General features: G+C 50.4%; 1 protein-coding gene and 1 pseudogene across 1 annotated transcript; both read left to right on the forward strand.

Annotated features, from left to right (window-relative positions):
- Nucleotides 1–4,460: 4,460 nt before the first annotated feature.
- Nucleotides 4,461–6,023, forward strand: LOC141568497 (small ribosomal subunit protein eS19 pseudogene; annotated as a pseudogene).
- A 9,464-nt stretch (nucleotides 6,024–15,487) lies between these two features.
- Nucleotides 15,488–20,454, forward strand: PROK1 (prokineticin 1). The gene is made up of 3 exons (XM_019730574.2): nucleotides 15,488–15,711; nucleotides 18,353–18,478; nucleotides 19,200–20,454. The coding sequence occupies exons 1-3, from the start codon at nucleotides 15,640–15,642 to the stop codon at nucleotides 19,317–19,319; spliced, it is 318 nt and encodes a 105-aa protein (XP_019586133.1). The 5' UTR covers nucleotides 15,488–15,639; the 3' UTR covers nucleotides 19,320–20,454.

Here is a 20,454-nt window from a genome sequence, read left to right on the forward strand (position 1 = left end):
CCTTGACTGGGGACACGCAAAGCCAAAGCAAGGGTCACTCGAGGCTGCAGTTTTTATCGCCTCGAGGGAGGCTTCTCCTTCTCCTCTCCCCTGATTATAAATGTGACCAGAGGTAAGTTTTTAAATTAATACCACTTTGGAGCCGACAGAGATAACTGCTTTGTCTCGGGCTTGTTTGAGGTTTATCCCTGTGATCGATGCTGGTAACATTTAGAGTTTGTCAGGGAGATATTTCATGGATGCCCCACGTGGTGGGATGGAGACAGCCAGGAAATGCGATTCCCTCGTTAAGGCAGAATCAGAGATGACTCTGAAGTATTGATGGAAAGGTCCAGGCCCTTTCTAGCCTCTTGTGGGGGGGGAGGTAGGGGAAGGGGGTGAGGTGGAGGTGGGGGCTTGAGAGGTGCTGGACTGGCCTGGAGCTGTAGTGGGGACCTGTCGTGAGGGGCTGAGAAGAGAAACAACATATTAGAGGCAAGAAGCTTTTTTCCTAAGCTTTCTCATGTAAAAGTGTTGCCCATCCATAGACTTTGTGTCTAAGACACACATGAAGGGAAGCAAATAAGGAGATCATTCTTCCTGCCATTCCTGGGGTCTGAAATGTGTGCCCCCAATCTCCGTTTCTACATACCCAAGTTCACCCCTTCATCACCAAGCGGATCTCAAAAGTGAAAAGGTTCTGAATTCCCCAACAGGAGTGACCTTCACCCTGACATTCATAGCCATTCATACGTGGCTGTCAGAGCATAATGTCCAAACATTTAAAATCATGACTTTCATAAAATATGGAATGGACAGGTGTCAAAGATTTAGTAACTCATGAATGAGAGAACCCATACGATGCTAAAGCTGGTTCAAAGAGCATTTTGAGGAACTAGGTATTGGTAAGCATTTAAAAGGGAATGTTGGGGTAAATTTTCTAAAAAATAAAACGTTGCTCTCACGTACATTGCCATAGCAGATGAATGGCTAAGCCCAATGTGGTGTATGCATATGGTGGGATATTATTCAGCTTTAAAAAACAAAGAAACTCTGACACATGTTATGTGTCAGAGTTTAAATATAAATGAACCTTAAGGGCATTATGCTAAGTGAACTAAACCAGTCGCAAAGACAAATACTGTATGATTCCACTTATATGAGGTATGTAACGTAGTCAAATTCATAGAGACAGAAAGTAGAACGGTGTTGACAGAAGCTGGCGGGAGGTGGAATGGGAGTCATTTTTTAATGGGTCCAGAATTTCAGTTTTGCAAGATGAAAAGAGTTGTGGGGCTGGGTGGTGGCGATGGTTGCACAACAATGTGACTGTACTTAACGACACTGAACTGTACACTTAAAAACGGTTTGATGTTAACGTGTATTTTACCATAATTAAAAAAAGAAACAAAACCGGTTAATGGCCTCCAGGGCAGTGAAATAATCAATCTTTGGTGTTATCTTTTCTGTTGGTTATAAATTATTTATATCTTTACTGGACACGATCTACATGTTACTATGTAATTTCGCAGAGTCTGAGTCCTTAATTAATGGTCAATAGCCAAGTCAACACAGAGATACATTCCCCCTGGTAATTAAGTAATCCTTGGGTGGGCTTGGGAAACAATGACCCAATGACGTTGGAAGGACAGACTGTCCTCTCACGGCCTTATTTCCAGGATTTGGATGATTAGTCCTCTTTTTTAACATCATGGTTATTTATGTCCTTGTTTTTCCCACCAGTCCCTTGAGGGCAGGGGCTCTGTTTCACTCAGCTTTGCCACCTCACTTGGTTCTGGTTTGTAGACTGGAACTGAAGAAAGAGCAACATGGCAGAGCAAGTTGGGAGCAGCAGACCTGCGTTTTCATTGTGTCTGTGGCCACGACCATGGCTGTGATTTCCCAGAGCCTCAATATTCTCACGGATCAGATAATGACATAGCATCTAAGTCCTGGGCACTGAGGATGCCGTCTACTCTCCGGGTTTCCTTCCAGCTCTAAAATGCTTGGATTCCAGTTTGGTCTAATCATCCACACAAGAAAGGAGTTACTTAACCTCCTTTCAAAGGCGTTGATGCAGATACTTAAATAAACATAATGAATAAATGAAAGAGCCTCTTAAAGGCACATGCAATACACGGGGGCATTTTTTCCCCCTTGTTTTTCTTGGAAGAGCCATGTGACATCTGCAGCCCTGGCTCCCAGGTGGGGAGGTGGATGAGGGTGTGCTGTTTTGTAGCTTTGCTAGAGAAGGAACCCTGGTGTTCACTGGTGGCAGGAGTGCCTCCTCCCAGCAGCTGGGGCCCTGGGTCAACAGGCCCCAGAGGGAAAGTACACAGCCTCCAAGTCTGCTTTTGAAAAAGGAGCAAGTTACTGCCTTATTATGTATTCATGAGACTCTTATTGCTGTTTTCAATTAATTTCTTGACAGCTCCTGGCTGTTCCTCTTTTTGTTTTTCTTCGGACAGGAGGACTCTGGGTGATCCATTAGGAAGGTGAAATGATGTGCCCAGTGACAGCTCTGGGGAGCTCTTGCTGAAATTAACTCGAGCACTTTGGAGCGAGATTTGCATGCAGGATAGAGCCAGGACTGGTCCTTTTGGCAAGTGCTGCTGGGCCTCTGTGCACGTTGCCACTATTTTTTCCATGATGTGCAATGTCCCCAAAGGCCATTGGAGCCATGTGCAGCCCCATCCCAGTGTCCCTCTGTGTCCTTTGATTGTGGGTCTCACCAACTTTCAGGCAAATCCATCCATTGGCCCCTCCCAGCCCAGCTTGGCTCCCCACTCTCAAGTACTTACAGTGTTTCAGTGAGAACATATTCTGGCTGCAGAGGAAGATGGTGTCCCAGACTCTTGAGTCAACACACATTAGTCATGGCCACAGACAGGGCCGGAATCTTGCTGACTGGAGTCCCAAAGGTGTCTGGTGTTCTCTACTCCCTAAGCCTAGGCTGGAGGTGATTCTGGGCCTTTTGGTGGTGAGTGTGGGTACCTCCCAGCTACGCCATTTTCTGAGCTCCCCAGGCTCTCTCTTGAGGAAATGAAAATCTCTTCCTAGCACCACAACCATCTTTTGCCGGCTGCTATGCACCCTTGTTCAACAATAACCAACCACCATAAACCAATAGGCCTGGCTTCTCTGTCTAAGCTGGTACTAGTTAGGTACTTAGGGAGAGAAAACAGAGGCCCAGGAAGACAAATGATTTGTCCAAGGACACCAGCTAAAAAGAAACGGAACGAGGATTTATCTGAGCATCGTTCTAAATAATCTCAAAACTCATATTCTTCTTAATTTTCCCTTTTCAGCCCTTTTGTAATTATTTAAAAGCAACATTTACTTCATTTTCTATTACAAAAGGAGCACATGCTCAAAGAGAAAACTTTGAAAACATAGAAACGTATAAAGACAAATGAACCACCAACTTAAATAAAATCAAGCAAATGTACCACAAACAAAAGCAAACCCAAGGTCGTTAGCAATTCTTCCTTGCCAGGATAAAATATTAACATTTTAGTTCCTTTCTTTTCAATCTTTTTCTCTTTGAGGGTGTGTGTGTACACATACACATACACGTGCAAAATGGAATCACATTGTACATTCTTTTTCGTTTCCAGCCTTTCCCACTTCACAATATAATGTTAACATTTCCCCACATCAATAAATGACCTTCAGTCCCATGCCTGTTAACCCTCTCAACCAAGGCAAGTTCCACCCAACTTTGTTTTCTTCTGTGTCCAGTCAGATGCCTCCTTTCCGGGCTGCACCCCAGCGGACACTGAAGCCTGTTCTAGCAAATCGAGCTGGTTTGTACCCAAGGGACTGCTTTGCAAGGGTCACATACCCCCTTTGTCTGTGAATCTGCCAAACTCTATTCAGGGTGGGCCTGTTATCTTGTTCAAAGAGAGGACGAGCAGCAGGGAGGACAGAGAGACCATGCAGCCATGACAGCGTGCCCTTCCCAGGAGCACCTCCCAAAGTCAGTGTGGCCCCCTTTACCTCCATAGTTGATTTAGACCCAGGAGGCTGTGTGTGGGGGATGAAGCACGTTCCAGTTAGGATGCTTGACCTGTTGCAACCACTCCAGTCCCTGTTTCCTGAAAGGAATCAGTCACTGGCTGTTGGGAAACAATTCTCAAAGTGATGTTGCAAGGGCATGGTGGGAACCACTGACCTTGAGACCTGAACCACTGACCTTGAGACCTTGCGGCCTGCAGGTGCTGTCTTATTTTGCTCAGAGCTGAGAAGAACCACTTTGAGAGAATAAACATTAGCAGGAAAAATGAAGATTATTTCATTGGGAAAAACCCTCTGAGTCTATAGGAATCATCTTGGCCCGTGTGTATGTGTCACTTACCTCTGCCCAGGATGGCCAGGGTGAGGTCACCTCCCTAGAAACGACTGCATCCCTGGAGGTGGGGTCTCCAGGGCTCAGCCCTGATCTCTTTGCCAAAAGTTTAAAAAAAAAATAAAATGAAAAAAAAGCAGTTTATTCCAAGAACCACCAGGGAGGGGAAAAGCGTTGATGAGTCATAACCGTATTCCCATCACCAACAATCCATAGCTCTCAAAGGAAAGACTGTGATTCCAGCTCTGTGATCTGAACCAGGAGGCTGAAGGTATTGCTGGAATCCATTCCTGTGATAGAGGCAAAAACACAACTGGGGCCTCTCACTGGGAGGTGAAACTCCCTTGATCCTGAGCCTGTACTTTTTACCTCTGATATTTTTCTGTATAAATGGATTATGTCTGAGTAGAGCTCCTAGTTGGAAAACACATGGCCTGGGTTCCAACATGTTCCCATCCTGTACTCGGGACAGACATCAACAGTCAGCGTTGGTACCCTTTTCCATGGAGCCCAGAGGTGGCTTCAGATTCCATCTCAACACATTTCCAGGCAGTCATTACGATCAGTCAGCATCGGCCTGTGGGATGAAACCCTCTGCCTTCCCGAATTCTTTCATAATCACAGGCAGGAATTGTTTGCCAAGTTCCCATTGGGTAGAATACTTAGAGGCCCTCAGGTCCCCCCTCCCCCATAGGAATGAGGGCAGGATGAGGATGGGAGGAGTGGAGATAGATGGAGGGACTTGGGCTAAAGAGAGCCAAGGACTCTTTCTGGTCCTTCCACGTCCTGATTTAAGACTAGATGTGTCTCTACTCACATGGCCACCAGCAGCCTCCTTGACTGCCTGTTTCCAATCTAGCCTGGGACGCTTCCCATTGCTAGACAGGGCAGCTGGAAGTGGGGGCCTGGGGTGCCCGTCCTCCTGAGGACAGGCAAAGGGCAGAGCTCTGTCCCTGGTGTCACATAGCTGGCCCATGCCCTCAGGTCGTGGGACCTGTGGCCACCCCGCTTCCCAAGACACCCTTAGCTTAAAGAATCCAGCTGGGCCACTCCGAACCCTGTTGACCTTGTTCCACAAGAAAAGGCATGTTTAGTCATTAAACCCTACGTGGGGAGCAAAAGAGGGAAGTCGTAAATGTCCCTATGATGGAGAAGGTCCTTAATCTGCCACCAAAAGTATTATTTGTTTTTAATTTAATTGCTTTTGTTTTTTTAGTGAAATGTTTCAAATGTATAAAAGTGCATGGATTGACCCTCGCGAGACCCCGAATTGTGCTCCCAGGAAACCCCGCTGCCCCTTTTCTCGTGGCTGGCAGTGCGGAGGCCACTGGATGCCTGGAGTTACTGTAAAAGACGTGAACCACCAGGAGTTCGTCAGAGCTCTGGCAGCCTTCCTCAGAAAGTCCGGGAAGCCGAAAGTCCCTGAATGGGTGGACACTGTCAAGCTGGCCAAGCACGAAGAGCTTGCTCCCTACCATGAGAACTGGTGCTACACACGAGCGTATAGCCTGGCTCCTGCACCTCCCGGGGAGCTCTGGGGTCAGCTCCAAGACCAAGATCTCCACACCCTGGAGGGACTGCAAATGATGGAAAAGGACCAGGATGGGGGCTGCAAACTGACACCTCAGGGACAGAGAGAGATCTGGACAGAATTTCCGGACAGGTGGCCGCTGCCAACAAGAAGCAGAACAAATGATGCTGGGTTAATAAACTGCCTCTTTCGTTTTTTTTTAAAAAAGTGCACGGATTAAAGAATCCTATTAAAACAATCACCCACATACTCTCTGCAGCTTCAGAAATGGAAGGATTATTCTTTAATGAGGAGACAAGAGCAATGTAGCTCATGAAGTGAGCCGGGGCTCCCAGGGTCTTTCTAGGAGGATGTGGCTGACATATTTTCGTGGGAAATTGGTCACTGCACATTTACCACACAATATGAAGCTTCAGCTGTCAGTATTCCCACAGCAGCTTCTGTTTATTGCCTTGTTCAGTCAACACTGGGTGGAAAAAATACCCCTTCCTGTTGGTGAGCCCTTGGCTCCACGTCCTGACCAGCCGCGTGGATGGGTGGCCCCCACATCTGTCTGCTCTGACTCTCTAGTCAGCGCCATGTTCAGACCATCCTGAGTTTGTTTTTCCCCAAGTGTTTTCATGGCTCATCCTGTGTAAAGGATTGTGGAGCTCAGTGGCTCTGCTGTTCTTTTCCTGGCAAACAACCATTTTCTTCCTTGTGACAACTCAGACCACAATCCCCTGGTAATTCTTTTGGGTTTGTAACAGCAGAGCACAGAGGATAAAGGAAGACTGGGTCAGGTCTTGTGCTTCTATTAGCTTTTCCAGGTGGACAGGCTGCTAGTACGAGAAGGTGGACTGGCTGTGTTTCCGAGAGATAAATAGGGGTGGGCGAGCTTTCTGAGGTTTAGCTCACGGAGTGATCTGCCCTCACCAGGGGCCTGAGCTGTGCTCCACAGCTTGGTGGGCTGGACCTTGCTCCTGTTTGCAAGTGCGAAAGCTGCACTTAAAGATAAAACCTTGTCACCGTAATATTATTATAGCGACCATCCAGATGCTGTGTACTAAACATCCCTGGCAATAGTCTACGCCAAAGCACACTTGACTATGCTCGTCTGCTCAAAACCCCTCGGGGATCCACGTCACCTTGAATTTGGTTAAAGGTCCAAGTGCAGGCCCTAATATGCTTATTGACCCAGTCTGGTCTCTTACTCCTTCTGGCATTACATTTTTGCTCTAAACGCTGAACTGGGTTCATCGCCACATACCCACCCCACTTCCCTTCTCTCCCCAGTCAAGGTCTGCTCATTCCTAGGAGGCTTTTTAACTTCTGCATCTCCCAACCGACCTCACCCACCCCACACCCCCATTAACAATGTTCTATGCTCAGAGAGGCCGTGATCAGCTCTGCTATAGGAGAACTGTCACGCTTCTCCAGGAGGCCGTCTCTCCAGCTCAGAGTCTGAGCATCTAGGCTTGAGCACAGTGCCCGTCACATGGTAATTCCTAGTAAGTGTCCCAAGTGGACACAAGGTCTTGCGGCCATCCCTCAGCCTGAGGTCCTGCCTCCACCCCTGGGCTGTCTTCCTCCCTTGGTGGGAGCCGCTCCCCAATCCCCCAGTTCTCAGGGGCAGGTTCCTCAGCGTTGTTGATTCAGTCACCCACCCAACAAGCACTGAGCAGAGTTAGCCTCGATGGCTAGGGGACAAAGGCGCTCACACTGTGATGGAGGCACATGGACACAATGACAACCAGATCCTGTGAGAGGAGTTGAAAAAAAGTTCCAGAGGAGCCCAGGGGAGCCAGCCTCTCTGGTGGCTCTTTCCCAGACTCCTTCCTCAACCTTCTCCAGGTCCCCGAGTCCTGCTGTCTCTGCTACAGACACACCGAGGTGTCTACCTTTCCACCAATGACTCTTAAGTACTCAGCCCTACCTCTCTCTGAGGCTCCGAGAGGTGAAGTAAATTGACCACGGCCACACAGCGAGGAGCAGCAGAGGCGCAATCTCTGGCACTGTGTCTACATCTCCAAGCCTGCTCTTCGCTCCGAGCTTCCATTTGTTCCTCAAGTCCACTCCCCACCTTCTTGTCCCTGCTCTGTGTCCTGGAGGCTGACCCCTGGGGTGGCATCAATGGGCCCTCAGCTGGCTGGGCCCTAGTTGGGCTTGGCTGGTGGGGAGCTTTCAGAAGACTGGCAGACAGGAGGAAAGTGAAACGAGGCATTTATTCCCCTGGCGTACTCCGGGTGAGGTCACCTGGATTGGCTGTCCTTTGCCCAAAGGATCACAGATCCTCTCAAGAGATCTTCTCTACAAGACTCTCTTCTTCTGGTCCCGGTGGCTGTACTCTCTCTTGCCTTCTGGCCTGGATGGTGGAAGCTCTTCCACTCTGCTGTTATCAGCCCCAGGTTCCTGCCATCAGCCCTGTGTTTAGCCTACGCCATGTCCCCAACTTTGTGGAAACACCCTCCATGCAGTATCCTGTTTGAGTGGGACTTCTTGCCCTCCAATTCTGGGGCACCTTCCCACTTAGCTGGGAGTAATTAGAGGGCAAGGAGGCTGAATGTCGGATTGTCTCTGAGAGCTCCCTGCCCTGACATTAGCAAAGCAGCACCAGCACTGTTTATGGCCTCTGCCACTTCCAAGACATTGCTGGGCTACCAGAGAGGGGATGGCTTTGACATTTACAGGGGGACCAACAAGTGAATGAGCCAGAGAGATTTCTGTTGCCTGGGGGGATCCTCTTAGGGGAAGGAGAAATCCATCTCAGACAGGAGTGTCCAGAAATTTGTTGGAAATATCCAGCCAAGGGCACATACTAATCCCATGCTTCTTTTGGATGCTGCCTCGTGACCAGAGAGACAGAGGGCTGTAAGGGTGTCCTTGGAGAGGAGACCCCAGTCATACTGCCTCCAATGAGGGGCTCCACCTCAGCAGGAGAGCCTGGGGGGCTGGCTTTCCTTTCTGGAACTGCCTCCATGGCTTGGAGGGAACATTCATGACCTGTTGCCCAGGGGTCTTCCATCAAGTCAAAGTTCTATGAAAAAGTGAACTCAAGTGAAATGCCAACATATGACAGCTGAAGGAGTAGCTGCTCTGTGAGACAAGGTGGGGAGCTCTTTGCTGGGCCTCACTAGCCCTGGGAGGGGCCGTTTCCTCCCAGGACAGGCCCCGAGGCACAGTATCAGAAACCCCCTTATTTGTAGAGGAGGAGGATGAAGTCCTAAGATGCTGAGTGACATCTTGACTTGGGTTCCCCAGGAAACAGAGCCTGAGGCCAAGGCTTGGTTGACGGTAGTTTATTTGGGAGGTGAATCCATGACCCAGGAAGGAGGAGTGGGGAGAGGGAGATAGGGAAGGAGGGAATGCAAATAAAGAACGTCTTCTCTCTTTGTGGCTGGATTCTTCCAGGGCCTTCCAGGTTGGAGCATTTATCTCCTGGCTCCCTTCCCCCTGGTTGAGGGGTCCGGGGGATGGGGGTGGGGATTAGCTCCCAGTACTTGCAGGCTGAGTTCCTGCAGTGCAGAGAAGGCCTTGGGTTCTCAAGTTGGAAGAAAAGTGGCCTTCTGCAGGCAGACCCTGTCAGCACAGGTAAATCTGAGCTCACGTGGAACTTTCTACCTCAGCTACCCCTGAAATCAGAGATGGGCCTATAGCCCAGGTGATGGCCCCAGTGTCGCCTGCTGCAAGGGACTTAACCGAGGTTCAGTAAGTCAATGAGCTGGGCCTACGAGCCCAGGGCTCCATAAGCAAGAAAAATATAGGAGGTTTATAGATATGTACGTGGATATACAAGATCTGACACAGGCTTATAATTGCAGCACATTCTCTCTCTCTGTCTCTGTCTCTCTCTGTCTGTCTCTCTGTCTCTCTCTCTCTCTCTCTCTCTCACACACACACACACACACTCACTCATTCACTTGACTCTTAACATTTGAAAGGATTATCAAAATAAAGACCACATAAGAAAAGCAAAGGTTATTTATTCTGAGTTTGCTGTAGCAAGGGAGTCAGCCACCGTCACTCGTGTGTTAGCTGAGACCCAGAGACCAGCAGAGGAAAGGGAAAGCTCTACAGAGGGAAACAGGGAGGCCTCAGGGCGCCCTGACTGGAGGCTGTGGGCCTGGGGGAGTTGTGGGAGGCTAACTGGAAGGGGGCATCCTGTGGGATTGCTTAGGGGTGCACATTTGGCTTCCTCTGGTTGGTCCCAAGTTGGAAGCAGGGCAGAATGAGGGAAGTTGTCAGTTAGTCACCAAGTCCTGGCCATTTGGGGCTGATTGCTTACAGGGGTTATTGTTTGGTGTTCTGGACGGCTGCTGGAGACGGTGGTCTGACTTCTAGCAGGCTTCCTGGGCCGGTTACTGTAGATAAGGGGCTGGTTTCCTGGGCTGGTTATGGGCCAGAGGACTGTTTTCACACATGGTCTGGCCATTGTCCATTTGTATATCCAGTGTCTTAGGATCTTAAAAGCAAGACCCACCGCTATGGCTTCCCTGTCGGTTGGGTAAGCCATAAGGCCTCTTTGAACACATCTAGCGAGGAGACGCTCACTGCCTCCATGGCAGCCCATTCCCTTCTCTGCTGGGACAGTCTTCCTCGCACTGGGCTAAAATCTTTTTCCCTGTAACTTCCATTCTTTAACACGACTTTTGTGTTCTGAAGCAACACAGAGCAAACTTGCTGCATCCACCTTCCTTCTGACAGCCTTTCTTTCCCGCATGTACGAGGCAGTGTGGCCTGCTGGTTAGGCACAGGCATTTAACGTTGGATTTGAGGTCAAGTTCTAGCTTCTGTCACTTACCATCTGTTTGACCTTCGGTAATTACGGAGCTTCCATTTTCTCAGCTGTAAAAGGGGGTAATGATATTTCCTCAGGGCTGCTATAAGCATTAAATCAGACAATGCAGGTAGACCGTCCAACAGGGGGTCATGACAACTGAAGACTGTTATCATGTCTGCTTTTTCAGGCTAAGTATCACAGCTACTTCACCTTTCCCTCACGACCTGCCTAAAACAGCCCACACACTCCCTGGCCTGCAGTGGAGATATTACGGGTCCCCAGATTCTACCGTCTAGAGCTTGAGGGTCTAGAAGCTGACGGGTGACAGTGGTGGCAAGAGGACAAGTCATGGGCTGTCTGGGGAGGGAGGTGGTCAGGAGATTAGCGTGCCGGACTTTTGGCTGGGACCTGAGGGCTGGTGGGGCAGGTGGCACAGTGGTAGTGCAGACAGAAAGGAAGGACAAATCTGTGTTCTAGGGGAAGTCCGAGTGACAGGATTAAATGACTAACGAAAGCAGGGCGACTCAGGAATTGAGGAAAATACCAGGTTGGGCTACCGAGTGTGTTGTGATGTCACTAATGGAGCAGGAAACATAGCAGGAAGAAGCGGGCAGTGGGCAACTGTGCTTTGTAGCTGCCCGAGAGCTTTGGACGTCTTCCCCGCATACAGTGTGAGTCAGTTACTTCTCAGTGCCCTGGCAGATGGGTGTAATATGCTGGGTCTGCGATCAGACAGCTCCCGTGAGCCTGCCGTAGAATTCTGTGCTGGGGCTCTGGGCTTTGTTCTTGGACCTCGGCTCCGTCCTATTTCTCAAGATCCCAAAGGATTCAATGAGCTACTTAACAGTCGTTATTCAATTCCCTTTTGGCTTAGGCTGGCCAGACCGGGTTCTGTTATTCAAAACTAAGAACCCTGAACAATGTAAGTGGATTTAGGGGTGAGGGTGCAAAAGGGATGCTAGAAGAGGAGGGCATGGGACTGTGAGATGCCAGTGGCGTGTCAGTGTGTGACATCTAAAGGGCTGTTGGCTATACAGGCCAGGAGCCTGGGGTGCGTGGGGTGCAGGCAGATCTGGGATCACACACATTTAGGTGGCCGCAAAGTTCATTCGGGTGTGTGTGGAGGGATTGGAGACTATTGAGTGTGTAACCCTGGGGAACAGCCTCCTTTTAGGGATGGAAACTAGCAGAGGCACCCTTAGAGGAGACGGAGAAAGGGGAGCACCTAGAGAAGACGATGGCATGAAAAGTAAGAGAGAAGAATGTAAAGAAAGCGTCGTCGCCTGTGCCAAAAGCTGCTGAAGAGCAAGTGAGGTGAGGGCTGAAAAGGATGCTTTGTAGTCGGCATTCAGAAGGACAAGGGCATCTTCCAGAAGGGGGGTTCCCTGGTGTGGTGGGCACAGGAACAGGCTGGCGTGGCGAGGAGGGAACAGGAGAAGAGGAATGAGGTCTATCTTTCTAGACACTTACTGCACAGGCGGGAGAGGAACAACGAGCAAGACAAAGGAGAGAAGCAGGGCCACTTTCCAAGCTGAGTGACAGGAGCTGCTGTGAGCACAGAGCTTGCGACAGGGACGCGTCGGGATAACCACGGGGTACCAGGTCCAGGCTGTCGGGGTGTTTATTCTTAGGTACTTGATAGTCTCTGATACTATTGCAAGGTGTCTTCTCTCTAATTACATCTCCGACTTGCCAAGTAAAGAGGTCCTGCAATCATTGGAAAGACCCAGTTAGACAGTTGGGATCCAAGTAACGTGAGTTAGGGGCTCAAGTTTTGAGGACTGATGGGAATGTGGGCCTTGTTTTGTTTGTTTTAGATCCAAAGGGTTCTGAAGATGTGGCAGATGGGGTGCATGTTGCATGTGGGTTAGGGAGACGGGGGGACCTTGGATGAAGTCTACCTGGACCGGGACGAGGAGGCAGCTCTTGCAGGGACCCTCAGTGTGGATGCAGCCCTTCCTCTCTTAGTCCTGTTGGCCCTTCTGACCCCGGACGCTGCCCTCGCTCACCTGTTCTTGTTGGCTGCTGCTGCTTCTACTTCCCCTTCTCCCTCCTCTGCCTCTTCCTCTTTCTCCATCTTCTTTTTTTGACAATGTTTTCCCCCCTCAAATGTGTCCAGTTTAAGGGTCTCTCTTTTGGCTAGCCCGACCTTACGACCCTACCTCTCGCTAAACGGAGTCTTTTCTCTAAGTTTCCTCACTCTGCTTTAGGCGTTTGTAGCTCTGTTTGTACCAGGCATCCCTCTGAAGCCCACGACTCCTGCCCAGCATAATGTTTTTAAATGCATAAAACAAATATGGAAGATTACAAAGGCAATCAGTTAGGCTGAAATACAGTCATGGAAATTTATATTAAAAACAAATTCATGACATGGTAACATACGTGCTTCTTGGTTCACACACCAAGTTACCCAGCTTAGCAGTGGCCCTAATCACGGCTGTGATTTCATTGCAATGCTTTGAGCGCTTTGCAGCAACAGTAATATCGTACGGAAACATCTGCAATTTGTCTTGGTGACAAGGACACAGGTACTATTAATGCTTCTGTGTTTGTGGCCTATAGTTAGAGGAGAAGGCGATGTCACAATCCAGTTAAAAGTCAATGAGAATGAAGACACAATTCTTTTCTCTCCCCCGGTTCATGGATCTTCTGAATTCTGTTCATGACTCCTTGGGGGGCGGTGACCTCAGGTTAGGAACCCCTGGTCTGAATGCTTGGGTTTCCGTTGTTTGATCATTCATTTCTTTCTTCACATCTTTCTTAAGGGAGTCAGAGCCAACTCTTGTTTCATCATTAGCAGGGAACCACTGAGAAAGTGGTCACACGTTGTCACATTCAGGTAGGACATTGAGGACTTCGGACAGGCACCCACTTTCTAGTTCCAGGACAATGACCTCGTGGTGGACCTGGAAGGGGGCTCAGACCCCCTCAGAGTCTAACTTATTCTACAGATGAGAGTGAATAATCTCAGGGGACCATGCCAGGGCAGGGCTGACCTGGGCCTGGACCAATCCCAGGGTTTGCCTGTGCCTGTGAGAGTGGTTCTTGCTCAACACACAGACACACACACACACACGCACAATCCTGGAAAATGGTGACACTGGCATAAACTAAAGCAGACAAGTAGGGGCCCTTTGCCCAGCATACCTCCTCACCAGCTTTCTTCTCCCTCCAGGGAAGCAAGTTCGTTGTCAGCATTTGCCATCATTTTCCCCCCACTTTTCACCACTCACTTTGCCTCTGGCCTCCTTCCTTTGTCTCCTCGGTTCCTGCCTGCTTAGTCTAAGGTCTTCCTTTCCTGTCCACTCTCCTTTTCTGCACTGACACTTTTCTGACATTTGTCAGCCAAAAGTAACCCTCATGTGGCCCAAACGTGTCAAGAATACCGTTGAAACCACCTGTACACAGGAAAGGAAGGCTCTCACTTGAGAGAAATAAGACCCACTGGCCATGAGCTCTGCGTCCTGACATGTGGAAGGCGCTCGGTGGACATACGCTTAATTGAGTTATTGGGTAAAGAAGCCCTAAAATTCCCCAAAGTCTCTACTGGGATTTCCACCAAGTGGCCATCTATCCCTCGCCTTCCTTTAATTCAACTGGTGTGTTCTCAAGCACCACCGTTTAAAAGAAAGAAAATGTTTTCAATCAGTGTTATTGGTTCTGTTTGCAACAGTGTTTCTTGCTCCCATTCTTCACGCCATTGTGTGGGATAATTCGTTTTGTGCAGCTGTGAGGAGATGCTGACAAGGGAGGGGTGAGAACGGGAGGTGGGGGAGGAAAGGGGTGCCAGCCTAAGAATCAGCCATCAGCTAACATTGCCTCCCGGAAGGCGACCTGAGTGAGGTGGGCAGTCTGCAGGGCTCCCACGGGACTGCTTCTGTGAGTTCCTCCGATGACCCCCACGGCACTGCCTTCTCCCTCGGTCACTTAAGTTCCTGACAGGCAGAGGTGGCCTTTGGTTCTGCTGCTGTGGGCCTGGGTCTGCCATAGGGTTCAGGTGGGCTGGACAGACTCATTATTTTGACTCTCACTTCACAGGAGAATTTTATCTTAAGACAGACAGTGTACCCATCTTTTTTTTTTTTTTAAATAAAAACTGCCAATCGTTAGCAAACACTATTTTTGACAGGCAGTGTGTTAAGCGCTTCACAAGCGGCATCTCACTTAATTTTCCATGTGCAGCCGCAGAGACCCTTTCAAAGTGTAAATCACATCCTGCCCCTCCCCTGCCCGAAGCCCTCCAAGGCCTCCCATCACATTTGCAGTCAGAGGGCATGGCCCCTAGCTCCTGTTCCCACCACTTCCCCTATCCCTGCCCTCTCCTGCTCACCATACTCCCTGCTGTTCCTGGAACAGCTCCTGCCACTGGGCCTTTGCACATGTTCTTCCCCCAGGCTCTGCTCAGCTCACCCCTTCATTTGATCAGGACTTTGCAAGTGTCTTCTCAGGGAGACCCTCACTCTCTCTAAAATGACACCTGTCACGCTCTGTTGTCCGGCTTCCCCGCCCAGATAATTCTTGTTGGCTCGAGTGTGAGGGAACAATGAACCTGTACATTGTGTGGCTTGGTGCGGGGCAGGATCAAGGGAGAGGTTGTAAATCCCTTAATTCATTACCAAGTCCTTCCCCTGCCCAAAGCAGACAGAGGAGGCCCCAGAGGCAGAGAGCACAACAAGTTGTGATGTATGTAACTGCCTGGATCAGTGCATTCTTGGGAGAGTGAGAGCAACTGACTGTGAAAGCCCCCGATATGTTCATTTTTATTGGTTTTGATGGTGATTTCATGTCATTAGGGATTCATGTCTCATCTTCGTGCCTGAGATCAGCTGAAGAACGCTGGTGATGGGGAAGGGAAGAGAGGAGACAGGCATCCACAGGCAGCCTGGATCGGACCATATAAATCTGGGCGGAGGGAGGGGGCCGGAGAGCCAGGCCTTCCTAGCTGGAGGCACAAGGCTGAGCCAGCAGGAGGAAGCGAGAGGCAGCGGAGTGGACAGTGTTTTGCCTTCACTCCAAGTGACCATGAGAGGTGCCACGCAAGTCTCAGTCATGCTCCTCCTGGTGACGGTGTCCGACGGTGCCGTGATCACGGGGGTAAGTCGCTTAGCAGTTCCCTGTGCCCTGGGTTTCGGGAGCGAGCCAGGAACCACACGGGGGCAAACCAACGGGAAGGGAGAGTTTGCCATCAGACAGCAGTTCAGAAGCCTTTCACATGATTTTCACATTAGTTAGACCTCACTCTCCTAAACGGGGTCTGCTTTCGAGAAGCTGTGTGTAAATCAAATCCTGTTTTTAATGCATGAGGAGGGCATTGAAAAATTTGAAGCTTAGATCTCTGGTGAAATGACGATTTCTATTGCATAACAAAGAATTCCTTTATAAAATGGGTTAGCATTTTCTAATTTATCTTTTGTGTAAATTTGGGTTTTCATATACAGCCTGGTCCATGTGTCAAGTTTAATATACACAGCATGTTGATTTAATTAAAGACCTTATTAACGTCTATTGTGTACGATTAACCTCTGCTTTCTCTACTCTTAAGCAAGTCTGTCTTGAAACTCTTTCTTTCCCTTACTGTTTATGTGTTTTCACTCTGTGCCCACTTCTGATAGGAATATGGGCGACACCATTTGGCTGAGTGTACCCCAAAGCAAGCATCAGACAACAAGGACAGGTCTTGTCTCACAATAGAGGTTCTGACACACTTGAGTATTCAAAACACTTCGGTTGTGGTTCTCTCTCAGAAGTTGGCTTTACCTGGAGACATCCTCAAACGGGGCACATGTTGTGTTACGGTGGTGAGACCACTCTAACTACAACAGAAAGTAAAAGAGCTTTCCAGGTAAAAGCCACTAGAAAAAAAAAAAAAAAAGAAAGAAAAACAAAAGAGGGAAATTCACTTTTATGTCAACCTCCTCCAACTTTTCCCCTAGAGAATGAAAATGTAGAAAAATGCCAAACAATTTCCTGGAATTGGATCAGTTTTAATGTTCACAGAAAAGAAAACTCCTTTCTTCTCCTTTTTAAAGGACAAAGACAGAGTTTCAAAGAACAAATATTAAAGGCAAGTGAATGCCTTTGAGCATAAATAATGCCAGAGCATAAACAAAATTGCTCCGGCAGAATTATACCTAATGAATGTAACCCCTAAAGGCTGTCCTCCTATTGTGTAGCTTGAAGGTCAGGGAGGGTAAGTCAGAGGAGAGAAGCCACAGTCACCTCACTAAGAGGGGTGGGGGCAGCGGGTTGACCGAGCGAGGTCACGGTCACACCCGGGTCACCTTACTGTGTGAGCTCACACATCTATCTGACTGCGTGGCAGCAGGGGGCAGATCTGAAAGAGGTGGGAAAATGACTTCCTAGTAAACCCTTCAAGTTGACCCTTTGAAAAGCACAGTGAGAGAAAGCTAAGGTAAGAGGGGATGCGTGACAGACGTGACACGCTGATGAGTGGTTAGAACCTGGCGCTGAGGGAGGGCAAGTTGGGACCTCCACTTTCCATTTGCTGCTGCCCCTGTCTGCCTCTCAGGAAGGAGCCGAGTTCTACCATCTCCACACTCCCCAGCTCCCTGGACTGTCACCATCCCAAATTCAGGCCTAGATGGTCCCTCTTCCCAGAGTAGGACAGTGGGACCCACCTTTGCAGGAGGAGAGTCAGGTAGGGTCTATTTGGCCCTAACCCTGGGCTTTCAGGGGCACGTTGGTGTGTGAGACCTGCCCTCAGTGGGCTGGGGAGCAGCATGACCTGGTGACTGTCACCTGCAGTTCCTCTGGGTGACAAGCAGCCCTGCACTCGCCACTTTCCTCTGGGGACTGAGCAGCTTGGGAGCTTCTGGGTTTCTCCACACCCACACAGATGACAGAGAATGCTCCACGACCTTCTATTGGAGAAGAAGAGAGAACTAAAACCCAGCTCTGAACTTCAGCCCCGAAGAGCTGCCAAGTTTCTCTAGAAGGGAACGGTTGAATGCCTCTCCAACAGGGCCCCGGTTGAGTCTGGAGCAGCTCAGAGTTCTGCTTTCCCCAATTCAGGCTTCTGTTTAAAGTGGGCTTGTGTGGTTTTCTTTACAAATGGCACCTTCCAGAGACCAGGCAGGGCCACTCAGCCCCCGTTCTGGGGGCCCAGCTCAGAGGGGTCTACTCCTATCTGGGGATCAGGTAGGTCTGCAGAGAAGCTGGAGGGGCGTGGACACACTTGGTCACTGGTGCTGGCACCTCAGATGAGCTTGGCTTCTGGTGAGGGTGTGTGGGGAGGGGCGGCACCAACCCCGGGTACTGATGGATCACGGGGGAGAATCCTGGTCCAAGGAAACTCAGCACTGCCCACCTGGGGCTTGGACCGTCGGGGCCCCTCCCCCTTCTAGGAATTTGAATTAATTCAATTCCACCGACATCCACTGAGCATCTACTGGCCCCAGAAAAGCTACGTCTCCTAAGCTCTAGATTTGCTGGAAGAGGACTGTCTCCCAACCGAGTGACCTCAAGGGAGCGTGGGTGTGTGGGGGGCGGGGCGGGGGGGGAGGGGGGGGTCCTCTGATGCTTTGATGATCCCTGAGCCTCCGGCCATGAGGGACCAGGGCCAATGATGCACGGCCCCAGGTGTCCTATGGCACGGGAGGTGGAGGTTGCTGCTTTCAGCCTCCCACCCCCAAGGATTTGGGGATGTACTTCTCAGTTCTGGTTTCTCTTGGATGGCACTAATGGGCACGAATGGCCCCTTTGTCTCCCCCTGCAGGCCTGTGAGTGGGATGTCCAGTGTGGGGCAGGCACCTGCTGTGCCATCAGCCTGTGGCTCCGTGGCCTTCGAATGTGCACCCCGCTGGGGCGGGAAGGAGAGGAGTGTCACCCTGGCAGCCACAAGGTACTGCACAGACTTGCCTGAGGCACACAGCCAGTGAGGCAGAGCAGGGACTGGAACCGTTCTTTGTACTAAGTGCTTTTTTGCAATTTTGAACCTTTTTACAACCGTGTGTGGTAGGCACTATTATTAACCCATTTTACAGATAGTAAAGTTGAGGCACAGAGAGGCTAAATAACTTGCCAATTGTCACACAGCTGGGAAGTGGCAGGCCTGGGATTTGAACCCAGGCAGTATGATACTACCTATTCTCCTAACCTCAGTGGTTCAGCACTCCTCTGGGTGTGAGTCACAGGGCAGAGGGTGTCTGTCCTGTCCAGCTGCTTCCCTGGCACACAACACAGTGTTGAACACATAATGGCTGAGGTATTAGTGACAGTCAATCAAGGAGCGTGTGTATGGGGGTGTGTGTACATGTGTGTGCTGGGTCAGCAAGGGGTAAGCAGGGTTGAGGCTTCTGGAATTTCAGGATTGGGGGTGGACAGCATTGTGTTGTGGCCGATCACATAGTCTCGAGAGCCAGATTGTCTGGGTTCAGATCCTGGCTCCTCCGCATATTAGCTATGTGATCTTGACATGTCGCTTAGCCACTCTGTGCCTCAGTCTCCTCCGCTAGAATAGCTGTTCCTGTTGTGGTGGGGCGGGGGTGAGGAGACACTGGCCAGTGCTGGGCTGACCGAGGCTGGTGCCAGAAGGTGTCGTCCCTCTTCTCCTCTCTCCTCAGATCCCCTTCTTCAGGAAACGCCAGCACCACGCCTGTCCCTGCTTGCCTAACCTGCTGTGCTCCAGGTGGCCAGACGGCAGGTATCGCTGCTCCACGGACTTGAAGAACATCAACTTCTAGGAGCTTGTCTGGTCTCAGGATGCCCTCTGGGCCTCTTCCTGAGTGCAGCCGAGGGTGGTCTCTTACAGGCTTGTTTTGTTTCTGCCTGTAGCCCAGCTCTTCCCTCCACTCCCAGCTGTCCTCGTCCCTTCTCCCCCACCCCCCACCTCCCACCTTGGTCACTCCTTCTAAGCACACACATGTGCACACATGCAGCCACACACCACCAGGTGACACGGTCCTCCAGGCTGGCCTGAGGGTGTCCCCGCTGTGGCTGTGGTCGTGGAGATAGTCTGACCAGTTCTCTTCCTGCTTAGGCTGCCTGAGGTGTTGTGAGTAAGAGGAAGGGTGTTCTTTTCCCTTGTTCCCACCTCACTCAGCTGCTTCTCCTCAGAGGTGACCTGTCCCCCTCACTGGGCCGGCCTGTCTCCCGCCCAGCACGGGCTCTTCTGCCGGAATCTGACATCTGGAGCACGGGCCCCTTGGGGCTCTCCTTGGAGTCTCAGGGCCTGGCCCTGCCTGAGCCCCTGATGATCAGCCTTGGAATTGCCTGTCTTCCTTTGCTCTACTTCCTCCTCATTTTTAGGCTACAGGCCCGAGGGCAGCCCTTCCCAGAGGGTGATGGACAATGGCCTCGCGTCCTGTGTGGGGAGCCAGGGAGGTCCGTCGGCCTTCAGACGGTGACCTGCTCACTAGACCAGAATTGCAGGGGCTCCAGGGCCCCTCCTCTTACATTTTACCAGTTAACCAGGGAAGCCCCCAATCCCCACTGCTTCCCCATACAGGCCAGTGGTGGGATTCAATCGAATGAGCTGCTGACATTTTAGGAGGCAATTAGGGCGTTACAGCTTCTTTCCAAGGATTGGCCTCCGAGAGCCAGTCTATGACCTTTAGGAGGACGGGCTTCTGCCCAGCTGGGGGAGGGGGCTAGGAGGAAAGGAAGGCAGATGGCAGACACAGGGAGGCAACTGCCACCAGGGACCATAGCCAGGGACCACACCGGATAAGGTGTCTTATCAAGAAAGCAAGGGTTTCTGAAGTTGACAGCGGTTTGTCTGGGAGCGGTGTCACCAGCCCCCATTCTCGTCTCAAAAACCAGCCCCAATAAGCACCTCACATCTGGAGCCTGCCCAAGGCTCACGCGTAACAGCCTGGA

The sequence above is a fragment of the Rhinolophus sinicus genome, linkage group LG14 (genome assembly GCF_036562045.2).
Source record: "Rhinolophus sinicus isolate RSC01 linkage group LG14, ASM3656204v1, whole genome shotgun sequence".
Classification (NCBI taxonomy): Eukaryota; Metazoa; Chordata; class Mammalia; order Chiroptera; family Rhinolophidae; genus Rhinolophus; species Rhinolophus sinicus.

Coding starts and splice junctions, on each gene's coding strand:
- PROK1 (XM_019730574.2), top strand. CDS start 15,640: ATGAGAGGTGCCACGCAAGTCTCAGTCATGCTCCTCCTGGTGACGGTG. Junction 15,712..18,352: donor ACGGTGCCGTGATCACGGGG/GTAAGTCGCTTA, acceptor CTCCCCCTGCAG/GCCTGTGAGTGGGATGTCCA. Junction 18,479..19,199: donor GTCACCCTGGCAGCCACAAG/GTACTGCACAGA, acceptor CTCTCTCCTCAG/ATCCCCTTCTTCAGGAAACG.